The sequence below is a fragment of the Vombatus ursinus genome, unplaced genomic scaffold (genome assembly GCF_900497805.2).
Source record: "Vombatus ursinus unplaced genomic scaffold, bare-nosed wombat genome assembly UNPS02008961.1, whole genome shotgun sequence".
Classification (NCBI taxonomy): domain Eukaryota; kingdom Metazoa; phylum Chordata; class Mammalia; order Diprotodontia; family Vombatidae; genus Vombatus; species Vombatus ursinus.
Window position 1 is genome coordinate 5,529,816 of NW_020948739.1, and position 19,215 is coordinate 5,549,030.

General features: G+C 36.9%; 1 protein-coding gene across 3 annotated transcripts in view; it reads left to right on the plus strand.

The window, feature by feature from the left end:
* The window catches only part of VPS13B (vacuolar protein sorting 13 homolog B), a 1,004,773-nt gene that overhangs the window by 789,729 nt on the left and 195,829 nt on the right, over positions 1-19,215 (plus strand). For all 3 annotated transcript variants that reach the window (XM_027849971.1, XM_027849973.1, XM_027849972.1), the window contains exon 36: positions 2,696-3,100. In XM_027849971.1, coding sequence (XP_027705772.1) covers positions 2,696-3,100 — 405 coding nt within the window. The remainder of the gene's footprint in view (positions 1-2,695; positions 3,101-19,215) is intronic.

Sequence of the window (19,215 nt, forward strand, 5' to 3'; positions counted from 1 at the left end):
CAACAACTGCTTCACCTCCCAGAATAACTTGTAGCCTGGAAATGTTTCCATATGATACAAGTGACTCTCAGTAATTTTCTGAGGACCAGTTTTTTTTTTTTACCCCTAAGGTTTCATTTCTCTAACAAGCATTGAAACACAGCCAAGTGTTTCGTGAACTATTACATGAACACTTGATCAACTGGAAAAACCTATTCTAACCTAGGGTGACCCTTAGTGGGCTAATAGTTCCTATATTTGATAATTGATTGGTGAACAGAATCATGTTTTTAGATATTCTTGTTGAGTTTTTAGATAACAGTTGTTTAACACTATACACAACCACTAGATTTAACGTGAACAGGGTTGCTTACACATTAGAATAGTATTCATTTCTTGGAAAAATAGCCAGAAACAAAACCAAATTAAAGAAGAATCATCTCAAGGTACTGCACCAAGGGAGAGGAAGTGAGAAGAGAGGTAGGAATCAAATGGGTCCAATAAGAAATATGCACAAAGTTGTTTTTCCACAGAGAAGTTGAGAGGACAAGAGGCCAGATTGTGCCTTGCCAAGGAAGCCAGTTGTTTGCCTTCCTTATAAGGAGCTGAGCTCAGCGGAAAGTGCTATGATTTCCTCAGCAAGTGACAATAGTTATGAGAGAGACAGAGAGACAGAGAAAGACATGGTGTACTCTTTCTACTGCTTCTTTCATTAGTGGTGGATGGGAGCAGATTGATTTGAGATCTACATCAAGAGCCTTGAATTTGACTTAGTGGGCTAAAGTTTGAATCCTGGTTCTACTATTTACTATGTGACCTTGGGCAAGTAACATAACTTTTTTGAGACTTAGTTTCCTTGCCTATAAAAAAAAAAACTGAGTTGATCTAGATAATCCCTATAAACCCTTCTAGTTCTAAAGGCTTTGATCCCACAAATTTCCTATTTGTTCTGTAAAATTGGGATTCAATTAAAAGGCCACATGTAAGGATCTAGAAGGCCACATATGGCCTCCAGACCACAGGTTCCCCACCCCTGGACTAGATGACCTCTAAGGGCCCTTCCAGCTCAAAGATTGTGACAGTAATAGGAGAGAAAACAGCATCAAGCTGTAGGAGCCCTTCGGTGCCAGGCAGAAGAGTTCAAATTTTTTTCAGTATGCAATGAAGAACTCATAAAGACTGATGAGCATAAGAGTGATCTCTAGAAAAAAATGTTTCATAAAGAAGCTATATGTATAAAATTTGGTAAAGCATTTAATTAGTAAAGTCTAAGTATGAAAGATAAGGAACTTGGGAGTCATACTGGAATCTTGGCCAGCTCTGGCCGTTGATATATGTTTGTTGAAATGAGTGATATGCTGCTGGTGCAGATTCTTACAAGATCTTTGGTTACATTAATAGGTGTATAACATGTAAGAAAGAGTAGTTCTGTTAAGTGAGACAGCTTTAGTGCTCTGGATCTGTCTCTAAGAAATATTTTTTCTGGCACTGATATGAAAAATGAGAGAATCTATGCAGGTGGCAATGAATGCTTGACCTAGGGTAGGGGCAGTAGAAATAGTGGAACATGCTACCTTGCAATCTTTTGTGGAAGAGGAATCAACAGAACTCAGTAACTATTGAATATGAGAGGTCAGGGAGAAGGAAGAGCCAGAGATAATCTCAATATTACAATTACAGGAAACAAGATAAATGGTGTTGCTGCAGATGAAAGTAATAACTAAAGTCCAGAGTCACAGGAGATTTATGGAGAAGGATAACTAGTTCAGTTTGGGGCACAGTCAGTTTGAGGTATTAGTGTAACATCCAAGTAGAAATGACCTGTATGTTAACTTCCTAACAGTTAAACTATCCACCAGTGGATTGGGCTGCCCCAGGAGGAAGTGGGGTCCCCGCTCCCTGAAGGGCTTCAAGCAGATACTGGATGATCACTTAGCACAGGGTGTGTTGTAGTGTCCATTCTTTTGGGTATATGTGTTGTATTAGATGGCCTCTGAAGTCCCTTCAGACTCTGGGGCAGCTGGGTGGCCTAGTGGATAGAATGCTAGGCCTGGAGTCAGGAAGACTAATTAATCTTCATGTGCTCAAATCTGGCCTCAGACACTTACTAGCTGTGTGGTCCTGGGCAAGTCACCTAACCCTGTTGCTTCAGTTTCCTCATCTGTAAAATGAACGGAGAAGGAAATGGCAGACCACTCCAAGAAAACCCCAAATGCGGTCATGGAGAGTCAGACATGACTGAAAAATGATTTAATGACACAAAAGATTCTATTACTAACAAATCCCTTTATGCATAATTGAAGATAAAGATCTGGAACTCAAAGAGAGAGGTCAGGGTTGAAGATACAGATTTGAGAGTCATCTGCATAGAAATGATAGTTGGAATGAAAAGTGAATGAGACTTCCAAGCAAGAGTATAGAGAGAGAAGAAAAGAGGGCAGACTATAGATCCTTAGGGTAATGTTTCATAAAGGAATTACTCATATAAAATATGGGGAAAGACTTAATAAGAATAAGATAAGGAACATGGGAATCTTTTTGGACCTTTGAATGACAGTTTTCCTTAATAAGTATTTATTGAATTGAGTGGTGTAGTACCATTATGACAAAATCTAACATGATCTTAGGATGCATCAATAGAGTTGTGACATGCAAGAAAAAGTTTCCATTCAGTAGAATAACTTTAGTGATTTTCTCATCTCTTTATATTTTACAGCGGACATCAATTTGGATATATCAAAGCCTTTGAAGGCAAACCTGAGTTTTGTCAAACTAGATCAAATAAACCATTTTCTGAAGAAGATCACAAATGCTAATGGCTCTGAGGGCAGCACAGAGCCTTCAGCTGTGTCAGACACTGTACTGAACAAGGATGAGCTATTAGCCAAATGTTCCCATGGAAAGCTGCCTGTTCCTGTAGGACAAGCTGATGGAGTACAAAAGGTTCCAGTTCAAGAAAACATGTGGAGAGCTGTTTCCTGCTTTCAGAAAATTTCTGTTCACACTGCTCAGATAGTGGTTTCCATGGAAACTGTACCCCATCCTAAGAAGCCATGCCTCTTAGCATCTTTATCAAGCCTCAGTGGAAGCCTGAATGTCAAGACAGGGCAGAGGACACCTGGTGAGTCAATTATATGTATTCATATCAGAGTCAGATGTGCGTGTGTGTGTGTGTGTGTGTGTGTGTGTGTGTGTCTGTGTGGTCTTTCAACCACTAAAGTTACATAATTTTGAAGATAATCTTTTTTTAAAATTTAAGACTATTAGCACTGTGGCCAATTTGTGCTTTGGGTCTGAAGTATCTGCAAGATAAGTTGGGAATAAATTACTTGGGCCCTTGGGTCTTAACACTGCACACTGGACCTTTCAAGATCCATGTCTTGAAAGCAAATCATAGAAGTATTTTTGAAAACTTTATTTTGAGTTACTTAATTTTGGATTTTCTCTGCCAGCTAGCTAGCTGCCTTTTTAGGTGTGTGATAATACTCATTTCATTCCATTGGAATAGTGGTTTTAGATAAGAATTGTGGTGATGTCAGGTGTACTAGATGATGAATCGGACACTCAGAGTTTAGCAAACATTTCTTCTTTTAAAGTTTATTAATGTTTTTGGTGGTTTGTTTTGTTTTGTTTTTTTACTTCACAGTCCTTTCCAAAAATGCTACCTATCCCCATTCAGTGATCCTTCACTTGTGACAAAAAAAGCAATTTAGCAAAACAAGTCGACACAGACATCAAGTCTGATATCTTATGTAGCAGCCGTTATCCCCCATCTCTCCAAGGAGAGGAAGAAATTGCACTTCCTGAACTCTTAGCCAGGAAGAAGATTGGTTGTTACAGTTAAACATATTTTGGCTTAATTTTAGTGTTTTTTTTTCCATTTACATATTCTATCATTGTATGTATTGTTCTGCTTACTCTCACTTCATACATGCACATCTCCCTGTGTCTCTGAATTCCTTACATCCATCATCTTTACAGTATAATGATATTCCACTAAATTCATCTTTCTCAATTAATTCTACTACTCTCCATTAATGGCCATGCACTTTCTTTCCAATTTTTTACTTCCACAAAAAATTCAGCCATCATTTTCTCAGGTTCATGTCTCCTTGCTCCCCTTAAAGTAGTCGTTGCATTGCATTTGGCAGAGAGGCCTATTAGAAAGGATGTGATCACATGATCACATGCCATAATCTAACAGCAGGAGGATTTGAAATGCTATAAAATTGGAATATAGGGAGGTGAGAAATTATCTCTCATTAAAGAGTTTAGTCTTCTTCCCCTCCTGCCAGGACTGAACTTTTATGCATTTTTTTCATTGAATGAAGGGAAGGCAAAGGGTACAAGGGGAGGGAAGGGTGAGAGGCAAGGCACAGGTGGGAAATACAGTTTTCAATCACAGAAACTTTGCTACCGTAAACGTTTAGGGCAGAATGCCAAGAAATTCACTCTGAAATCAAAAGCAGTAAATGGGAAACATTTTTTCAGTTTTATTTGCATGGAAGAATTTGGAAGCAAAACTTTATATTTTTTGTAACTTTAGATCAGTTGCTTACCAAATTAATTAAGTGGCATATTAACACTAACTGGAAGTAAGCCACATCTAACCAGTTGGCACAGCATACTGGAAGATAACAAAAATGACCTGTAGTTGAAAAAGGTGAAGTATAGGCCAAGAAAGGTGATTTATTTCCCTCTCATCAGAAATATTTGTGACCAAGCCAGCTAAACATAGTGCACTTTTTTATTGTTTTAAAAGTTAGAAATGAAAAATGTAAGGTTCATGGAACATGAAAGACTGTGAAATGCTGGAGGCTGAAATTCCTGATTTATCCATAAATAAATTGGAATACAGACAGGAACACTGGGCCCATTCCCACGCTTTTCTAGTTGTATCTTAATCATAGTCAGCACAGTCCAGAAATCAAACATTGTTAAAGGGGAGTTTAAGGATTATGTTCAGAGACCTAGGTGCCTTTTCTTTTTCCTTCTTCCCTTCACTCCCATCCCCTTTGTTAAGCTTACATATTGTCAGTGGTATGTGTCAGCAGAGAAGTTGAAAACAAAGCTAAGTTCATTCCTTCCTGGTGCTGTGTAAGACAAGTCAGGAGATTCATTCTGTCTTTTACCTTCATATTTTCTTCTTATACTTGAAAAAAGACATAATTTGCTGTAAGGATCCTCAAAACCTTTTGCTGTTCCAGTTATATTTCTTAATCCAGGTAACTGCAAGTATGGAAAATGAGTCTTCCTGAACAAACTTTATACACAGCTCTCTAATGTGAATGCCCAACAGACATTTTAAAATAAAGTGATTATAATGCCAAAACTCATCCCAATGGGAATTAGTCATTTGTTATGAAGAACATTCCTGTGAGGCACTAAAGAATGCCAGATTGTTTTCTACATTTATTCTTTATGTTATGGAATACTTGGACTTTTTGAAAAGAAGGGAAAAAGAAACACCCAGGAAAAAATTATTAACTGTAATTCACCAGCAGAGTTAAAAACTAATTACTACTTAAAACTGAATTCTGGAAAATAATAATTAACAGAGTATTCACTAGCTAATAACATTGTTTTTAAAAAATTAAACTGGATTTTAAAAAATTAAAAATAAGATTGAGTGTAGATTCCTTTATACTATGGAGTGTTTTATAAATTAATGTTTTGTATTCCCAATAAAACTGATTTAAATGAAAAATTATTAGATATACCAAAAAGGTAAATTTAGCAAAATGTTTAAAAGAAAAAATACAGTAGCTTTATTACAAAGAGAATTTTAAGCTCTTGAAATATTTTTTAAATGTGGTTCTCGATATTTGTTCCCCAAAACTTTTATAGCTATACCTCTGAGCTCAACTGAGTTAATGTCAGATTTTTATAGTTTCAATCTAATACACAAATACTTGGCTGTGTCTTTGATTTTACAGTCATATAACTATTGTGACCATCTGCAGCAGCTGTGTTTTCCGAATTATTTGCTGAACCAAATTGAGCACAGTGACAAAAGTAGTCATCTCAGATGTACTGTTAAAACAGAAAAAGAAAAAGGAGTATTGCTTTGGTACAGTATGGCCATCTGTTGTACAGATGTTATTGTATAGAATGACTTAAGATAAAATAATTGTAGAAAATTTTCATTAAAACCTCAACAATTTGCACTTGTTTACGTGAATCTGCATAACTCCCCAGTGAGACAACACACTTGGGGTTTCTTTGGTTCTCTCTCGCTTTCTCTTTGATCCTTTTTGATGTGCTGACTTTAATAAACACAGTCAAAAACACTGTGCAAAAACATCATGGAAAAAACTACAAAGGAACAATTATAGCAGCAGAAACTACTCTAATCCCTTACTTACGCAAGCTATTTTTAGAGAAATATGTTTTTTTACACATTTTATGTGACAATGTTATATAAACAGTGTAAACGGCCCTTTTCCAGATGAGTTTTAATTTAGAAGCCGAAATGGATTTGTAATGGGAGAGGAATCTTGTGTGCTAAGTATTATTTAGAAAAACACAATTGAGAACGTGTTGTAAGCATGTTTCCTCACTTGTGAGAGGTACAACAAAATCTTCTGACCTTACCTAATGACTTTATTTTTCATCTTTTAAATTAACATCAGCTTTGGAGAGGAAGAGGGCTGAAAAGGAGTAGGGGGAAATAAAAGTGTAGAAGAGAAAAAGAGCCATTTTTTTCCACAAGACATTTTCTGTAAGAATGATCTTAAAAGTTTTTTATTTGAATTTATTCTCTTATTTAACTGAAACTTTAAAAATAGTGTTCTGCCATGTTCAGTTGAATTATTTTTACCCTTTTGAGCAAAATGAAATAGAATAATTGATTCTATGGCTAAATATTTTCTTCTTTAAAAAAAAAAAAAACAGCTCTACCATTCTTACCCTACGTACTAGGTTATTCTGCAACCCCAAGTATGAGCATTTCAAGGGATATGATTTTTTTTCTTTTCTTTCTTTCTTTCTTTTTTTTTTTTTTAACTCTCCAGGCTGTAGTGCAGCAATGACTTCTAATAACCTGACTCTTATTTCTGCTAAAATACTTATAGTCTCCTCTGTGCCTTTGGCCTAGTGGTCTGGTTTTACTTGATGTAATGATCATATTTTAAAGTTGACTTACAGTACTGCAGAAACGCCAGTGATCATGTTATCAGTAATAAAACTTTTGAATCTAGTTTTTAGAAAACATTACCGTCATTTTCTAAACTATGCTAACAGAGAAGTTAACATTTCACTCGCTGTCAGTTGAATCCAAGCTGTTTTATCAGATGATATTTTTGAAGATTAAAGCAAAAACAAACAACTCTACATTCTGAGCCTATTTCAAGAATTATCCAATTTTAAAGAATCACCACAAATGCCTAGCTATAAATTGTGGCCTGACATAGTGAGTGGCACATTCTGCTGCCAGAGAAGAGGGCGAACCTAAGGTTTAGTTCCCCTTGTCCTAGGAAATTATTTTGATAGTTAAGCAGTAATCCTTAAATTTATAGAAATAGGTACAAGATTCAGACCAAGGTTATTTGCTGTTTCAGATGCATATTTGAAGTTGGTGATACCCTCATAGATAAGAATAAGTAAAAGAAAGATGAGTAAGTCATATGGCATGAAAGGTTTGGGGCAAAGCCTGAGTAAGTCCATCTGGGATTGAATTCAAGTCAGACTAGGGAAAAGTTGGAACAGTCCACTGTGTGCCTGTGCAGAGCCTTTCATCCAAGCACAAAGTAGTAAGTTGAGTTCTTCATAGTCAAAGAGTTGTGGTTTAAATAACTTTCACTACCCCATCCTGTTGTCCAGATGTACTTATCTTTGCATGTAAACAAACAAAAAAAAAAGGCAAAAAAAAAAGTTTAACCATATCATTTCTCCATTGCCGGAAAATCCCTTATCATGATAACCGAATGCCGGACCAATAAAATGTAAAGGACTTAAAATTCCTTTTCTATATTGAAAAATAAAATCTGACTATTAATTGGTACAAGATAGAGACCAAACTTCTCATTTCAGAGTTAACTGGACCTCTTGAGAAAACTCTGCTAAGGCGTTGTCATAGCCTTTGGATGCTGCAGAGATACGGGTTAGCCTGAAGGGAAATAAAACATTAAATTAGATATGACTACCTAAAATAATATGTAGCAGTAACAAGCCATTTATGGCACCCAGAAGACCTCTGTTACTTTTAGAAAGAAATATCAACTCTTTCCAACACTTGAACAATAGGAAATGAATTCTTTGTCAGTAAAAGCCAGAGGACAGACTTCACATTTAAATGGCCACTGAGGATTGAGGTGGAAGTACAGCTTGTAGACAGCTATACAAATCACTAACAAACCTTAATGAATATTGGGTGTGGGCATCAGGGTCCTGTCAGTTTTGACGCTATGTCCCAAGTAGCTTAAACCCAACACTCAAGAAAAGGTGGAGACCTCATCAGGTCTGTAACATCTGGGATTTTATTTGTCATTTTGGCATACCCTGCAAGCGCAAAAGAAAGAGTAAAAGGGGATTATCTTGACAATGAAATGAGTTACTGAATCTTGTGATAATGAAAAGCAGAAGAATTCTAATGCCTTTCTATAGTCCCCAAGGTGGAGGTGCGTTTATAGTTTTGCAGAAGTAAAATGTAGGAGGGAAGAACAGATGGCCTAGAGTCCATGAAACAAGACACCACCTAATCCCAGGACTGAGTACCACTATTAATCCTGGTCAGATTCCCTACTGTTACTTTATAACAGGGTTCAGAGTTGCTACTGATGAACTGGCATGTCTATTTTCCCCCTTAAATTACATATTACCTTTGCTTGCTGATTGACGAAAGAAAACCTGTTCAGACCCTACGGGGCTGTTTATGTGGCTTCTAAAAGTTTACTTAAGAACTTCTAAAAGTCTCCCAAAAACCAAATGGAATAGAGAGAGATGAACCTAAAATTTGTTCAAAGTAAGTCTCCATCACCACTTTTGTCATGTGTAGGCATTGTCTTCCATTATATACACACGTATTTGAAATATATATATGTTGTAGTGATAATCCCATGCCTGCAGAAGTCATATATACTTATATACATTCATGCATCTCTGAAAATATTGGCATTATTGTTATAGTCTCTGGCTTAATTACCTCTATTATGTGAAGTCACGGATAGTTTTATGGAATCATGGATAATAATCATTGATATTAATGATAACTGCCCCTAGACTGTCTATATTACGTGAAGAAACAGTGTCCTGTGGCTGAATAGTTTAGTCGATCTAATTCTGATGTACTTTGCAAATTTTGAAAATTAGCAGTTGCTCTCTTAAGTTGTTTTGGGTTTTTTTGTGAATCTTTTGTGAATGATACCCATAGCTTTCTTTAATAATGTAAAATAGAGACACGTGTTTGGTTTAGGTCTTAAAAATGTCCCTTTATTATGGTGGTGTGTGTTTATAAAAGCATGTGCGTAGATTTTTCTGGTTTTGCTTCATTGTGTGATCATTAGGCCCCAAATACATACATATACATATATATGCATATGTGTGTATATATAATAATCCCCAAATTCATGGAACAGTAGCCATTCAGAAATGAAGGAGAAGGTACTTGTTCACTCAAATTGCTGATGTGTTCATTTCTAAAATGTGTGAAAAAACAAATAGGAATTTCCTAATAAACAAACATGATTATCAGGACAATCTAGTTGTTGTAGTGCAATGAACATGGTGTACCTGCCCAGCCTTTCGTTGAGGGAGATGAGCTCATTTCAGATAGATAACCATCTCTGACTTTTCTTCTGATTCATCACTGACCTGAACTCCATTTGAACCTTGTTAGACACAAAACAAGCAGGATTCCTGGCCCAAGCTATAAAATATAATTAAGCCCTTTTGAAATGATGTGTAAAAGAACATTGCTCTACCCCCACTCTAACCACTGCCACCACCACAACCAATAAAGTTAAATCAAGCACTGCCTGTAATGGATTAAAATAATAAATGTTCCTGGATTTCAGTGTTTGAAGTACTTGAAGAAAACAGGCTCCCAGCAACCCGGGTAGCTGAATGCAGGAGGGACATTTATTAATGACGAGTTCAAGGATTTGGCCTGTTTAAGATCATTACTTTCTGTTTACCGTGTGTTACACATCTCTTGTATTTTTACACTGCCCACATGTGTGTACGTGCAATAATGAAAAGCTTTTCAGCAAAAGAATTGTTAATTGTGTAAATATGGTTCTCTAGGGGAGTATGAAGCTTCTTAATTCTGTTCCTTCCTAATGAGAAAGACAGTGCAGTCATTATGTTCTTGTAACTAAATTGGCCTTAGAATCTTGTCTTGACTACTCTAATCAATTTGTTACAAACACTACCATGAGTCACCAGATTCAGCTCTCAAAGCCACGCTACTTATTGGAAGAGCCTTCCCTTCATGCTGTAAGTTTGAAAGTCATGGCACATGGTGCTGGGCCTTCCATATCCATAGAGAAATCAGTGCTTTGAAGTTCTTCTAGTTTACCAAAAAGGCAAAGAAAGACAACTATTTTTTGAGATTTCAGTTTTGAAAATTTCACATACTGTACACAAATTTCAAAATGTGCAAGTTTTCTGTGCTCATGAGAAAATAGAACATTTGACAAGAATATTATTTAGTAACATGAATGAATTTCAGAAAAAAAATGTATAAAAACATTACATTGATAAGAAAGTGTCCATCACCAGAAACTACATATTTGTAACCTATCTTAACTGCCACTATGTATCTCCTGTATGAGCACTTTCCATCTTTCATATAAATATATAGTATATATAGATATGTATAAATATACAACACACATGTATTTATGTGTATATATATATAGGCACATATAAGTATGTATGTGTGTGTGTGTGTGTGTGTGTGTGTGTGTGTGTGTGTGTGTGTATAATCTTACATCCTAGCTGTTTACAAGTTGTCTTCCCCCATCAGAAAACAAGCTTTGAAGGCAGGGGGACTCTTTGCTATCTTTGTGTCTGTAGCACTTAGCTCAGTGCCTGGCACATAACAAGCACTTAAATGTTTGTTGACTTGAGTTGACTTGCTTTCCCTTCTTCTCTAGCTTCAGTTCCCAGGAGTTCATATGGAACTTATTGTGTGTCCTGCCACTAATCCAAAATCCTTGACGAGCTACGTCAAGCCTACCAAATAGGTCTGCTCTGCAGAGCCATGTCCGTACACGCTGCCACTCCCAGCAGCTTTTAGGTGGCAGAATAACTTCATGAGTTTTTGAAAATCAAAGTCACGTGACCTTGCTTGGCTAGTCCTCATTGGTCTTTGAGTTCTGTTGGTGGTGTGGACACTCATGAGGCTAGAGAAGGGAGCCATAGGATATGAAAAAAAGCGTTCCATTCCAGGGCCCTGTTGCCAGGCTGACAAATGAAACTGCCAAGATCAAATTGTTGACTGTATTTTTTAAAGCCTACCCATAAGTATGGAAGTCATAGATTGTAAAATAGAAGACCTGGAAGGGACCTTAGAGGTCATCTAGTCATACCCACTCCTTATACAAATGAGTACTCTGTGGTCCTCACAAGGAAAGGGACTTGCCCCGGGACGCACAGTTAGTGACGATACAAGGCCTAGAAGCAAGATCTCCTTGGTCTTGTCCTGATGGACAGTGGTCCAGTGCTCCTTCAGCTCTATTGACTCTTAAAGCAAGTATGTGGACCAAGATACATGTTCAAGGAAAATCGGAAAATTACTTAGCTGATCATCTTATTTTCAGCACTGTTTAAAGTAGTTGTATACTAATTCTTCCTTCTATGTTAATTACAATTAAAAACATAACTAATCAAGTAGCAGTTTCCTCTTATGGTTCAATAAACCAAGGAAGAAAAGGTTATAAAAATAAAACTTACCAAGTGCATGTTTATAGTTTTTTTCTTTGTTCCTGCAAGTAGTTGTCATATACTTTTCAATGTACACACTCAGAACTGCCAGTCAAAATTATTTTTCTACCTAGGAACATGAGCCAATCAGGTTTTATTTTTTTAATAAACTGACACAACTGTAAAAACAGTGAGCATGGTGACAGACTGAAAAAACAACCAACCACCATCACCCTTTGGTATTTTTATTTTCACTTTTTCCAAAGTACTGGAGTTTTAAAAGCTATCACAAAAATGCCTTATAAGGACTCAGCATCAATAACTAACTCAGTGGACATTTCATGTTTCATGAGTAATGTTCCATGGAGAGCTGGGGCAGTGGGGGTGGGGAGAGCAGCATCTGCTGTTATGCCTGAGTATCCTCATCTGTAAAATGAAGGGGTTGGCCTTAGACAAAGGTACTCATGCTTTTCCAGGGGAGTATCTGATTTTCACCTCTCTGGAGTCTTAAGATCACTGAGGTTCAGATATAGAGTGGGGGTCAGTACTTATAAGTCAGTAAAAAGTACCATTAGTGTGATCAATTATGAGTAAGGAGCCACCGTGACAGCTTCAGACCTTGACACTTTCTCTGTTAAAAACATCCATAAGCCTCAGGGTGAGGAATGTGACAGCAACTGCCAACCCTATTTTCAAGTGTGTTTTCAAAATTGATTCAAATCAGCAAATATTTATTAAATACCTCCTCCGTATCTCCTATGTGTGTCATAGTGAACAGTGAATACACTGTACTAGCCTTGGGAATACAAATATGAAACAATGAATGGTCCCAGCCCTCAAGAATCTTATGGGTGGGGGTTGAGACAAATATGCAGATAACTCCAATACTAGTTGCATTGTAAGGGCATAGGAAAGGTCTGAACAGAGTGACGTGAGAAATCCAAGGAGGCAATAAGGGAAGAGGTCATAGAGGAGGTAGCACATGACATAGGCCTTGAAGGAAGAGAAGGATTTCAGCAGACAGAAATAGGGATTTGTAATTCCAGGCCTGAGGGACAGCATGCACGAAGGCATGGACACGGACACAGACACAGGAAAGGATAGGATGAGGTTAGGAAATAGCGAGGAGTCCTGTTACATTGGACTAGAGCAGGGGTAGGGGACCTGCAGCCTCAAGGCCACATGTGGCCTTCTGGGTCCTTGGGTGTGGCCTTTTGACTGAGTCCGAGTTTTACAGAACAAATCCTTTTATTAAGGGGATTTGTTCTGTGAAGTTTAGATTCAGTCAAAGGGCCACATTTGAGGACCTAGAGGACCTCATGTGGCCTTAAGGCCACAGGTTCCCCGTCCCTGGCCTAGAGAAAGCATGGAGGGCAGTAGCATGGAATAAGTCTGAAAAAGTAGATTGGAGGAAGATTGTTGGAGAAGGTCCTTGAATTCCTGGTAAATGAGGTGATTATGATGACCTAGTTGGGAGCCCTGGACTGTATTGTTCATTCAATAAACATTTATTGAACTCAGAATAACAGAGAATTGTGGAATCACAGAGGTGGAGGTCATCTTCACAGTCATGTGTCCAACCCAGAGCTGAACAAAAATCCTCTCTGTAATATGCCTGACAAATAGTCGTCCAGCCTTTGCTGGAAGACTTGTGATGAGAGAGAACCCCCTACCTCTCAAGACAAACCATTCTACCTTTGGATAATTGATGATCAGAAAGTTTTTCTTCACATCTAACCGAAAGCTGCCCCTCTGCGACTTCCATGTCCTTTTCCTAGTTCTCACCACTAGAATGAGACAGAATAAGTCTGATCTCTGCCGCACGGCAGCCCGTGTACTTGAAGACATACTCTCTAAGTGTTTTCTTCTCTCGGACATCTATGTATTTAGTTCCTCCTACCTATCCTATTATTTTGTTACTTGGAGTCCCTTCACCCTTGGACACTCTGCCTCATCAATGTCTGTCCTCAAATTTGGCACCCAGAATTGAAGATAACATTCTAGGTGTGTTCTGGCTGGACAGAGTAACCAATAAGGGGAAGGGTCACAGAGAAGGTAGCACCTGAGGTGGACCGTGAAGGAAGAGAAGGATTTCAGCAAGCAGAAATAGGAGTGTTATTCCAGTCATAGGAGACAGTGTAATGGGACTATCACCTCCCTAGTCCTACATTTACATAGCATTCTGTCCTTTTAAGATCTTTTTATTTTCTGACTCTGTTACCCGTTTTGCTAAAATACACTTCTGAGGGGCAGCTAGGTGGCACAGTAGATAGAGCACTGGCCCTGGAGTCAGGAGGACCTGAGTTCAAATATGGCCTCTGACCAAACACTTGACACTTACTAGCTGTGTGACCCTGGGCAAGTCACTTAACCCCAATTGCCTAAAACGTGTGTGTGTGTGTGTGTGTGTGTGTGTATTGTGTCATGTGTAAATCTGATAAGCATGCCATCTAGTTATTTCATTCAAGCCACTGATTAAAATGTTAATCAATACAGAGCCAAATATAAATCCCTGTAGCACTCCACTAGAGACCTCTTTCCAAGATGGCAATGAGCCAGAGGCTTTTATTACTTCTCTTTAGGTCTGACCCTTCAACTTAGACTCAGATCCATCTAAGTGCACTATCATTTTGTACAGGAGTTCTTAAAGTATGTTTTGAAGATGCCAAGACTTTTTCAAGGGGTCCACAAGATCCAAACCATTTTCATAATAATACTATGATGTTAGTTGCCTATTTTACTCTCATTCTTTCATGAGTGAACAGTGAAATTTTCCAGAGGCTACATGACCTGTTAATTAAAGCTTTAGCTACAAACATGAAGATTCAGTTAATATTTCATTTGCAGAATTATATTTTTGCCTACAAATGAATAGATCTACAGATGTGACTGGACTTCCTATTTTGCCTAAATTTGTTTAGAATCAGCACTAACTAATTGCTGAGAATGAGTTTCTTTTAGGTGAATGTTTGGCATCAAACACAAGAAGTAACAAAGTATTCAATATTAAATAACTTTTTGAATCTCATAGTTTTTCCTGGAACAACGGTCTGCATTTAGCACTGATAGGACAAAAGCAAAGGCAAATAAAACCACCTGATGGCTGAACATGAATCAGAGCAGTGGCACCCAAATTGTACTGGCAGTCGTTCCTTTACTGTCACACTCTTGGAATATTTTTAAAAAATGTTTCTTTAAAAAGCCAGTTCCAGTTAAGAATATTCTTGATGAAGCACTATTTATTAAATGTTGACCCTCTGGTACATATATTTTTAGTATTTCATGGGACGAGATGAGAAGTATACATAAAGCAGTACTGCTGCCCACCACATCTGATGGTTGTCTCCATGAGAAGCCCTGGTACAATTGAGTGACAAGCTGGACTGTTCAGTTTTTTCATGGAACACCATTTTTACTTCAAAGTGTAACAGACAAACTATGGTTATTCAGCATTGCATATTTGGCAGATGTTTTCTTGAAAATGAATGAAGTAAGCCTGTCATTTCAAGGAAAACAACTGACAGTATTTGTTGCCAATTATAATATTCAAACTTTCACAGCAAAAACTGCAGTTTTGGAAATCTTGTATCTGCCACCGTAAGCTTGACAGCTCCCCAGTACTTAAAGACTTTGTTGCGAGATCAGTGCTGATATTAACAGGTATTTTTTTTTGTTGTTGTATACTGATATGTGTCAACATTTGGAACATCTGCATAGCTCAGTGAACCGTTATTTTCCAAATAATCAATTCACGATGTCATAAAATCATCCATGGGTGGATTTTAATATAAGAAAGTATGAAAGTTCATTGTTAATAGTTTCAGATTCCACTTTGCACCTAACCTTTAAGAAACTACCACTTGTCAAGTTTTGATGTAATATCAAAGAAGAATATCCACAATTATCTAAAAGGCTATTAAAATACTCCTTTTTCCAACTACTTATGTGTGTGGGGCCAGATTTTCTTCATATACTTCAATCAAAACAACATATCAAAGCAAAGAAGCAGATATCAGAATCCAGCTGTCTTCTATTAAGCTAGATATTAAAAAGATTTTCAAATATGTAAAGTTATGTCACTATTTTTCTAATTTTTTGGTTGTTTTGAAAAATAAAGTTATTTTATATTTTAAATGTTATATTAACATATGATGGCCTTACTGTTGTTATTCCAAATGAATGAATATTTAAAATATTTATCCATATTAATTTTTAATATGGCAAATATGAATAGATATAGCCCACATAAACAAAAGTTCTTTGGGATCTTCAATAATTTTTAACAGTGTAAAGGAGTCTTGAGACCAAAAAGTTTGAGAGCTGCTGGTTTGGTTCATGTTTCTTAATTTCTTGTAAGAATTAGCATATGAAATTTTGTTTAACCACTTAGCTAAAATTTAGACAAATTCTAGTTATAGCATAACACTGACCTGCCAGCTTAGTAACTGTCTAAAAAAGGGAAATTTGGTTGGTCTGGCATGTTCTTGATGAAAACTTGCTCACTCCATGTTCACCAAGTATCTGAAGGAGATAGAAAAGTAAATAAAGCAATGGACCTGATTTTGTAAGGCATATACATAAAGGACTCTTAAGAGCATATAGAATTTTATTTATTTTCAAAAAAGACATAAAGTTTTGGGTGGCTTAGTAGCTTAGTGGATAGAGTGCCAAGCTTGGAGTCAGGAAGACTAATCTTCTTGAGTTCAAATCTGGCCTCAGACACTTACTAGCTACGTGACCTGTTAGCCTCAGTTTCCTCATCTGTTAAGTGAGCTGGAGAAGGAAATGGCAAATTACTCAGTATCTTTGCCAAGAAAACCCCAAATAGGGCCACAAAGAATCATAAACAACTGAACAACAGCAACAAAGTATTACAAGAGTTCTAAGGAGGACAAATTTCTGAAGGCCTTTCCAGGTGATAAGATTCTCTGATAGACTTGGCATTCTGGAAGCCTCCAACTTTTTTGGTTGTTGTTTGTTGCATGTATTAGAATCAAATTCTGTCTTTTTAGTGTCTGTTGTGATGATGGGCAGGAAAGAGCGAAGTTTTCTGCTGCCTGTCCTTTGTACAACCTGGGCTGCCCCACCAATTTTGATCCTGAAAACAATAAATTCTCTGTTTCAAGTTAGGGTATTAAAATTTCATTCTTGTATGCTTCAGTTGAACAGACTTGGACTATATGGATTTTTTTTAAGTATGCTATTTCTTTATGGGACACATAGCTTTACTTTTTGAAGCATTCTGATTTTTAACTCTTATGCAAATTAACTTCTGGATAGTATCTAACACATGCTTGAAGATTTTCTAGTAATCTTAGATTACTTCCAGCTGCATAAAAAAAGTACCTGGATATGCCTTGCTAGCACATGTCGTCATTGTATAATCTTTCTAATGATATACAGAAGCTTGATCAAAATTGCATTTTGCTCAGTCAGCATGCAGAGAATAGGAGCGTTACTAAGGTTCTAAGTGGAACCTGACAATGTTGGGCTGGCACCATTTTGTAAACACCATCCAAAACAAGTGGTTCACATTTATTAGTCTCCTGAAGGAGTATTTTAAAAGTCATGAAACTATTTGTTCTCAAACTAAATTGTTGCACTCAATGAAAAGCATGTCAATATGCAGAAATAATCCAAACAGAGCAAGACTATTTCTGTTCATCAGACCCATTGATTTAGAAAATATATTACATATGTTGCTACAACAGGTATAATTTAATCATTATTTTGTGAAACCTGGATTCCAAATACTATTATAGACTTTTAACAAAGTTAATGAAAAGATCTGCCAAAAAAGCACGTGTGGGTAGGAAGAAGTGAAGGAGAATGAGTTGTTTGAACAGTTGAGATGACCCATAAGGTGATCAGAAAAACAACTTCCTACTATGTATTCATGTTCTATAATTCCACAAAGTGATTGAAAATCTTGCAGTTAGACTTTTTGTGCAAAGTCTTGTTTTGTTTTTTTTCAGGCATATTTCTTTGTGCCCTTTCCCAAGGCCAACTATATATTAAAAAGGTCAGCTTTTTATTATCCTTACTCAAGAAATATTCTGCCTTAAAGAACAGTACTATCGTCTAAGAAGAATTTGTGTCTTAATTTAATTACCTAGGCAGTTTTTGCCAGGAGTGCTTAAATACTAAAAGTGTTTCAATACTGAAATTCAGCGAACATTTATTAAATACCTACTATATTGCAAAGCACTGGGGATGCTAAACCAAAAATGAAGCATTAAAGGGACTTATATTCTTCTGGGGAGAGGGGAAGGATACTTATGCTAATACTTCCAGACGTACTAATTGGATAAGCTCCCAATATTCCCTGAACTTTGTTTGATTGTATGCTGATAAATATACGTATATATAAGGAGATTCTTTTAGTTCCAAAAAAGATATTCAGAATGTTTCCTAATGGAAAAAGATGATACTATATTTATAGGTCAGCTTCTCATGAGACATCATAGTAAGAAAATATTAATAAACGTGGCATAAGTCCCAAGGATAATTTTCATATTTTCATCATTTTTACATTTATTGTGGCAGAAATATGGAATATGGGTGGTGGTGGTGTTTTTCAGAGTTAGGTTGAAGTTTAAGTCTGAATCTGTAATTTCATCAGTACAGGGATTTTCCAGTATGGATACTCCTGATACAAACAGTATTTCATCTGCAGTTTATCTTCTCAGAGTTTCAGTGTACAGGGTATCTCTTTGGGAAACTTGGATCCATCACTTTGATGTGTGTATGAAGCAGTCATGGTTGAATGAGTTGAATATGTTGTTTAAATCTTGACTTGCAAGTAAATGTGTAGTTATTGTAAGGAGAGTGGTATTTAGAGAAAAGAAAGAAGGAAATGAGGTGGGGAATACTAATGTCTATAAGGTTATATCTTTTCTCAATGACTCTTAATGTCTGTTGTAGTCAATATGAACAGCCCTTCAAACTTTGGACACTGCCCTGAGGATTCATCAGGCCTATAGTTGGATTGGGGGGAGGGGGGTGTAAAGGGAGGGGGGAAAAAAAAGAAAGAATGAAAGAAGAAAACAGAAAAGGTTATAAGAGGAAGGGAACAAAGAAAAAAAATTTTAAGTTTTGTTAAGCATATTTTGTATGCAAGGCCCTGAACTTGGTGGTAGACAAAGGAGAGTTCCTACATTCTACTGGAGGATATAACATGAAGAAAGCAAACTCTAATAAGAAAGAAAACAAAGGGCCAGAAGTGTTGAACTGCTTAGGCTTAACATAGATTCAGTTCAGTTCAGTTCAGCCATCATTTATTAAATACCTGTTGTGTGCCCAGCATTGCATGAAATCCGCTCACGATGCTTTAACCACCACCACCGCCCCCATCCCTGTCCTGGGTCTCAG